This window comes from Nicotiana sylvestris, chromosome 2 (genome assembly GCF_000393655.2).
Source record: "Nicotiana sylvestris chromosome 2, ASM39365v2, whole genome shotgun sequence".
NCBI classification, from domain to species: Eukaryota; Viridiplantae; Streptophyta; class Magnoliopsida; order Solanales; family Solanaceae; genus Nicotiana; species Nicotiana sylvestris.
Genome location: NC_091058.1, coordinates 13,916,145 through 13,924,361, shown reverse-complemented (window position 1 = coordinate 13,924,361; position 8,217 = coordinate 13,916,145). Strand labels below are relative to the sequence as shown.

Genomic DNA, 8,217 nt, shown 5'->3' with positions numbered 1-8,217 from the left:
CAGCTGGGAAGCCATCAATTCCCGGGGCTTTATCATTGAGAAGGTTTTGAACAATTTGGCTTACCTCCTCTCTAGTAATATGCTTAATCAAAACTTTCTATTGGTCTATAGTTAAGCATGAGTCATTCCTTGCAATAGTTGTATCAATACAAGGCAGTTCCTCGGCAGCAGTACCCAATAACTTTCTAAAGAACTGAAGAAATTCTTGTTGGATAAGTTTTGGATCAGTGAGTAGGACTCCTTGTTCATTCTGTATAGAAGAGATTATGTTCCTTGCCTGTCTAGCTTTCATATGAGCATGAAAGAATCTGGTATTTGAGTCCCCTGAGGAAATCCATGTAGCTCTGGATTTCTGTCGAAGAACTTTTTCATGAATAGTGCCCCATTTCTCCATCTCTACTAGTATCTCTTTCTCTTCATTGATCAGGCTACTGTTAAACAAAGCTTCTGCTAATTTGTCTTGAGTTTCCCCCAACTTTTGCTTCAAATTCATTATTCTGCCTTCTAAAGATGAGTATTCTTTATTCAGCTATTTAGTCTCTGCTTCCACCAGCTTCAACTTCTGCCACACTTCATACATACAATGTCCCTCAATATTCTGCTGCCACACATTCTGAACAATTGCCTTGAAAGTATCCTGTTGTAGTAGGACATTCAGCAGTCTAAATGGCTTCTTAAGGTATTGTTTATCTATCATAGTGTTAATCACAATGGGAGAGTGATCTGAACACTCAGGATTCAGATAGTTAGCCTCAATACTACCATGAGTTTGAAACCATTCAGCATTACCAAACACCCAATCAATATGACGGTATATCCTTTCATTCTCATCTCTTTGTTGCACCAGGAAAACTGGCACCCTTTTCTATTCACTTGTCCCATTCCCAAATCTGTGATGCAATTCTGAAAGTCCACAGTCTCAACAGGATGTACCGGTACTCCATTAACTCTATCATCACTAGATAGTATAGTATTAAAGTCTCCCAATAGTATCCAAGGTCCATTTATAGAACCTTTAATGTTCCTTAATTGATCCCACAATGGTTTTCTCCCTGCAGTTGTATTGTAACCATACACATATGTCAATTCACAATTGAATTGAGATTGTCTATCCTCAATAAAACAGTGAATCAATTGTGCAGTACTATATCTAATATTAACAGCAACTGAAGTTTTCCTCCATCCAACCCATATTCTTCCATTAGGAGCATGAGTATAATCTATATAGAACTCCCAATCATTTCCAAACTTTCTGATTATTTTTACAGCTTTATGTTGTTTAACTCTAGTTTCAAGGCAACCAATTAGATCTATCTTTTTTCCAAGCAAAAAGTCCTTGAATTCTTTTTGCTTGTGGGCTTTATTAAGCCCTATAATATTTCAGGAACAGAAAATCATGGAGGATGTTTCTTAGCAAGTCTCTAATTACTCTCCTTTCAACTGCTTCTTCATAACATCTCAAGGCTGAATATTGGTTTATCCCCAGGGATTCCTCTGAATCACTATCCAAATCTTCCTCCTGGTGACACTGATCCTCATGTTGATTTCCCTGCCTTTGTTCTTGAAACACTACTACCTGCTTTCCAATTCTTTGAACTTGCACTTTGGTAGGGACACTATGATCTTCCTCAACAGCAATAGGTTCTTGTGGCTTTGGTTTTGTCTGCTTAACTTTCCATTCTTTCTTCTCATGTGCTGGCTTCTGTTCACTTTATTCTGCTCTTTCTTCTGAACATTTTGTTTCTGCTGATCCTCTTTTCCACAACTTTCAGTGAAATGCCCAAAGTGTGCACAGTTTTGACAGAATCTAGGCTTTCACTCAAAGTCTATATCTTGCTGCCATATGGTTCCATCAGATTTTTCAATTGTTATCACCTCTGGAAGTTGCTGAGTTATGTCCATCTCAATGAGAACTCTAGCATATGATATCGTATCTCCTGTTGCTGTCAATTTATCAGTACATATTGGCCGACCTAGATAGCTAGCCAATCTGCCCAAATTTTCCTCAGTCCAGCATTGAAGAGGTAGCTTAGGGAATGATACCCACAGAGGAACAAGTCGCAGAGGCTCCTTGTTCATTTTGAAATCTGGTATCCATTCCTTTAAGATCATCGGCCTACTATTGAATGTATATGGCCCATTATGAAACAATAAGTTCTTATTATCCTCCGATTCAAATTTGAATATGAAGTATCCATCATCATGAAGGAATACTCTAGGAGTTGACACAAAGTGCCAAACTCCATACACAAATTGTTGCATCTCTTTGAAACTAGGCATACCTCCTAATACATAGCCAATCAAAGTATTTCTCCATTGTCTACTCTGTTTCTCCATCTCGATCTCATTTAATTGCACAACTTTAACTCCATTTTTAATGACTGGAGGGAAAAACTTCAATTTCATACCTAGATGTTGAGCGCGATTGTTTTTCACCACATCCGCCATAGTAGGACCTTCAACTTCAGAGTTTCCTTTGATCGGACCTTCAGCTTCAGAGTTTCCTTTGATCGAACCATCAGCTTCAGAGTTTCCTTTGATAGGACTTGGTACAGCTTGTTTCTCAGGGAAATTTAGTCTTCGAGCAGTAGCATTAGATGATTCCTCCTTCTGTAGCATCTCCGGCATCGTTGTTTTCTGTTGCATGCAGCTTGATCCTTCTCCAGTAGTTACCCAATTACTCAATTGCAGTGGTTCAATAGCTTGAGGGACCCCTGACTGTGGAGTAATTACCCTCATATCACCATCTACCTTCATCCTAGTGGTCGGAATTTTGCCTGCCCGCCGTTTCCAGCGCAACATCGTTGATAGAGCACGTTAGCAAACCTCTGCTTAACCTGCGCCTTCAGAGAAAACGTAACCTTCAAGTTTTAGTTATTGATTTTATGCTTTATTTGAGAAATACTATAAGTTAGTATTTTGTATGTGGATTTTCTACTGTATTAAAAAGATACAGTGATGATATTGAATCTCTGATTCAGATGAGAAAAAACTAGCTAGTTATTGTGTGATCACCTTTGGTGGGTGTTATGATATTAAAATTGCCTGGCAGTGAAGCTGATTAAGCAACCTCTTGGCATGTATTCCACTAGGAATTAAACCGACAATATTTGTATCGATGAATTAGGATTGCCAAGGTGCAATAACCATTGTATGAAAATAAATCTTTCAATGGGAAACGTTGACATATTATTTTAAGATATAATGTCATAAAGCAATTGCTTAGAGATGAGAATTTTTTATACATATTACGTGTAGTCAAAAGAGGATTTGGCCGATCCCTTGACTTATAAGTAAAATATTGAGGGGTTGAGACTTTTGCCAATTTGAGATGTATCAACAATGATGGTAACCCAACTTATGTGATTGGAGATCCCATGAAGCAGGTTCATATGGGTAATAACAAGTCATTAGTTGATCAAATGTGCACTATTAAAGTATGTCTCTTCCTATGGTGCATATGTACATAGTGCAAGACTGCAAGAAATGTGAGTTTGAGTTATTAAACTCTTAATCCAATAATCCATAGCCTTTTTATAGGTGGTGTATTGTGCCGCAGAATACACTTGATGGATGGACCTATACGAGTGTGGAGTGGGGCCGCTCCTATAAAATTTGTGACGAAATTTCTAGAGCACTCATGAAAACCAGGCGCGTGCATGGCCTATTAGCGCAAAACTGCGATAAACAATAAAGTGTGTGCGGGTATAATGTGATAGATAAGACACTAAACTTACAAAAGAATTCTTGGTTCATAGAAGTTCTAAACTTCACCAATTGTTCTGTAAGTTTATTTTTATTTTATCTAGGTCTGGTTCATAGTCCAAGAGACACCAGATTCGACGCATTATGCTTATTTGTGAAACCCAGCAAATTTTTTTTTATTTTATTATAATATTGTTTTTGAGTTATGTGGGGGATTGTTAGAAAAATAATTTTAATAACTCAAAAGGAAATATTCAAATTGATATTTAGATTCATTCTTTAATATTATCTTAATGAGTCTTTATTATATCAATTAATTGAATATATTTTATTATCTATAACTGAAAAATTTAATAGCTTTAAATATAATATTTTTACTAACCTTGAATGAGTATCATTATGAATATCAAAATAAGTTTGTTTTATTATGATAATCAATTTGCTATTTGAAACGGCTTTATTACTCTAAAGTTATGTAGCGTCTCTTATTGGAAATATTTCATAACTTTGATAACATTACTTTAATATGCAACGTTACATTCAATCAAATGTCCAATTTGGACTAAATATAAGTAGGGGTGGCAATTTGAGCCCAAACTCATCTAACCTGCCTAATCCGCCCAGAGATTAATGGGTTGGGTTACAAATATTTTAGTTCATGAGTTAATTTGGGTTGAGCCCAAGTTAACCCATTATATTATAGTTCATTCTGACCCATTAAGCAGCCCAAATACAACCCTTATAACTCACCCAAAACAAAAGGTATCTCAACCCAACTTATATAAATATTTATTTAGTTGCCCCAATTTTACTTCTTTTTTTGTATTTTTAATTTTATGTTCTTTTGTTTTTCTGCACCATCCACCCACATTGCCCCCTCCCTCCCGCAAAACCCCCTCCCCTCAAAAAGCAATTTTTTACTTTTTTTTGTATTTTCAGTTTTCAGTTTTTTTTCTGCACCACCAACCCTCCCCACCCCCCCCCACCCCCAAAAAAAATTTACTTATTTATTTTTTGTATTTTCTATTTTTCTATTTTTTTTCCTGCACCACCCACTCACCACCCACCCCCGCAAAACCCCCCTCCCCTAAAAAAAATTATACTTTTTTTTTGTATTTTCAATTTTCTGTTTTTTTCCTGCACCACCTCCCCCCCCCCAAACCCCCTCCTTTCAAATTTTTTTTTTTGTATTTCAAAAAAAATTATGTTTTCTTTTATTTTTAATTTTCTATTTTCTGTAATTTCGTTTTTCTGCATCACCCACTCGCCCCCACCTCAAAAAAAAATTTCGACTTACACATTTTAAGGTAAAAGACTTTTTTTTATGCAAGATGAGCATGGTTCTAAAATATGGTCAAGTTGGGCGGGTTGGGTTATGACCCATTATTTAGTCCATCTTGACCCAACCCATCTTAGCCCAAGTACACTTCGGGCTAGGTTGGGTAATGACCCATTTATTGACCTAACCCATCTTGACCCGCCCAAATTCAGTCCAACCCGCCCATTTACCACCCCTATATATAAGTATATGTTTGTGTTCATTTTGAAGGTGGAAGAAAGATAAACTTTTCTTTTATTGTGTTAGGTTGTCTTTGTTAATCTTTGTTGTTTCTGCTCCTAGTTATTGTCACACCTCCTTTTTGCGCGCCCGCCCCAAAGGGTTAAATGCGCGTGAGAGTTTTTCCAATTTAAGTGACAATATTCGAAATGAGATTATTTATTTTAATTCAGAGTCGCCACTTGGGAAAAGTTTGGCTTTTGGTGTCCCAAGTCACCGGTTTATATTGAATCCCAAATCGAGGAAATTTTCGACTTTTCCAAATGAAGTCTGCGAACCAGAAATTTTAAGTAAGGAATTCTGTTGACCCGAGGAAAGGTGTTAGGCACCCTCGAATCCCGTGGTTCTAGCACGGTCGCTTAAATTGTTACAATGGCTAAATATCTTATTTGAATACATGTTGTGACTTATGTGATTTATTAAATTTAAACCGATTTTATTATTATCATTTATTTTTATAGAATTGCAACGTCGTGAAAATGCATCTCGAATCACGTCACAATCAATGCACCCGTAGTTGTTAACACATTTCGACTCCGTTGAGATTTGAATTTGGGTCACATAAATGCGCACCCGAATTTAAGAATGTAATTTAATTGAGTCGCGCCTAAAGAGTCTAACGCGTTATTATCTTTGGGGAAGGCAGCGAAATTCACTAAACAGTCCAGCCCAAATTCTAAGTATTTATTATGGTTAATTATTGAGGGCCCCGCAATTTGCATTTTTATTTTACGAGGTTCGTCTCATTATTTTAGAAAGAATATCCTAAAGTGACTATATTTCTATTATGTTTGTCTCTAAAAATAGAAGAAAGAAAATGTATGCTAATTGAATTACAGGCTTAGCTAATCCCAACCTCTTATTAATTATCTGATTGATTATTGCGAGGTGGAAAAAATTTTGTGCTTTATTGGACATGCTTTCAATTTGACAAAAGAAATTGCATACAAGACAAATATCATGCTAAACTCACCCTAGGCGTTTGTCTCATTTTATTCGAACTGACCTTTTGAACAGATTAAACAGCATTGACTATTATAAACTAATACCAATGAGATTCAGACGTGATCCTATAAACTGCCTAACGCGACCCAATTTGATAGAGTTAGTTTAAACGATTCAGAATTATGATGAGTCTTTCTGTTGAATTAAAGCATCCTGCCTTACATGTTAGGGAAACAAGAATAGAAACTGAGATTTGACTGCCGATATACTAAACACACACGCACTCCTCGTCATACAGACCTCTTAACAACTATAACCACGTAGTGTTAAATAGACTAAAACTTCTATTAAGTACATATTGCACAAAGGTATATTTTAATGAGCTATAAACTGATCTAACAAATATATCATCTCCCGGCACATCTGATCTAATAATAATACTATCTAGTAATCCACCTCGGTTAGGATGTATATTAATTCATACAGAGTAATTGTAGATAAAATGAACTTAAACAAATACAAGCTAACTAACACTCAACTTTTTGCTATGTTTTTAATACAAGTATTGTAAAGTAAACAACATTCATTTCTTTATTTCTACTTCAAACTTCAAGCTTTCAGCAAACATGGTTTCAGAAGTGTGTACCTGGAAATGCTTACAATTGAAGAAGGAGAGAAGTCAGTAGAGTAACAATGGCAACAGAAGCAGCAGCAGTAACAGCAGATAACAACAGGACAAATCCCAGTGCAAGATGCAACGATAGCCGATGGAACAAGCAGTAACAAAATAACAGCAGCAAACAGTGCAGTAGAAACAATGCTCCAAAACAAACCAAGTCCAGGAGAACAACCAATGCAAACCAACCAATAGACTTAGTTGAGACTTGGAAGAAATCAGAATTGATTGAACATGTTGAACAAATGAAACCCAAACAACAGTAGGAAGAAACAGTTTCTGATTTTTCTGTATGTTTTTCTCTCTTGTGTATGTGTCTGTATATGCCTATTCTGTGGTATCTCTCTCTGTATTTGTGCTTTCTAAAACCAAATCAGTTTCCAAAATCAATCTAAATTTTAGTTCCCAATTTCAGTCCCCTCAAAATAGAAGTTATGCCCCCCCCCTTTATAGCCTCGCATCAGCCCCTTTTAGTCTGTTAAACACATTAGAACCCTCCTCCTTTCTTGTTGTTTTTCCACTCAACATTTTAAAATATGAAACCCTCCCACGAGATTCCTGACATCCCTTTTAATCAGCTTATTAAACTAAAAGCAGACATGGGCAGCAAGAATATAACCTGACAACATATGTTGTCAAGTCATTTTAATCTCTAAAAAGGGCCTTTATGCACATGTTGTGCACAAGTGCACATGCCACCAATTCAGACTGCAACTACAAACCAAATCCTTAGATTTCTGATTCAAATTAACAACTATAAGTAGCTATACTCAATTCCCAATTTGATTCAAACAAATGTTCAGCAAGAACAGATCAAATTGTTATCATTCAAACAGCTGAAACTATTCGACGACACGTATCGAATCGACTATACTAATTATAACATATACAATCAAAAACCATGATCAGAAATCTAACAGTATCAAACATGCGATTCAAATTGCACTGACTAAGCAAAAGTTGTACTGGGGAATTAATTAATCAATCAATTTTAAGTTCAAATGATTGTACAGCTTACACACATACACATGATCAGTAAATGGAAGGAAAATTTGATCGAATACAGAGATCCGGGCAAGGTGGGAAACAACAGTTGATAAAAATTCAAAAACACAAATTAAACAAGACGTTTGGCCATACGAACAGACCTTTAACAAACACATGAACTGAATAAAGAAAAGAAAAACAAACTTACCTTAAAGTCCTTGAAAAATCAGAAAGCCAGCTCGTATTTGAAAAGATCCTTCTTGGGGTTGAACGGACTTTAATCGAAGTGTTCTCAACTGAGAACACTTCTATTAAGGTCCATTAGACCCTAATCACTTGGCTCAAA

At 36.1% G+C, this 8,217-nt stretch overlaps 1 protein-coding gene across 1 annotated transcript; it reads right to left on the bottom strand.

Moving 5' to 3' along the window:
- Positions 1 to 529: 529 nt before the first annotated feature.
- Positions 530 to 2,802, bottom strand: LOC138882718 (uncharacterized). Its single transcript, XM_070163338.1, has 4 exons — positions 1,876 to 2,802; positions 1,456 to 1,702; positions 790 to 1,370; positions 530 to 637 (listed from the first exon to the last, which is right to left on the bottom strand). Exons 1-4 carry the CDS (start codon positions 2,800 to 2,802, stop codon positions 530 to 532), a joined length of 1,863 nt encoding a protein of 620 aa, XP_070019439.1.
- Positions 2,803 to 8,217: the final 5,415 nt, after the last annotated feature.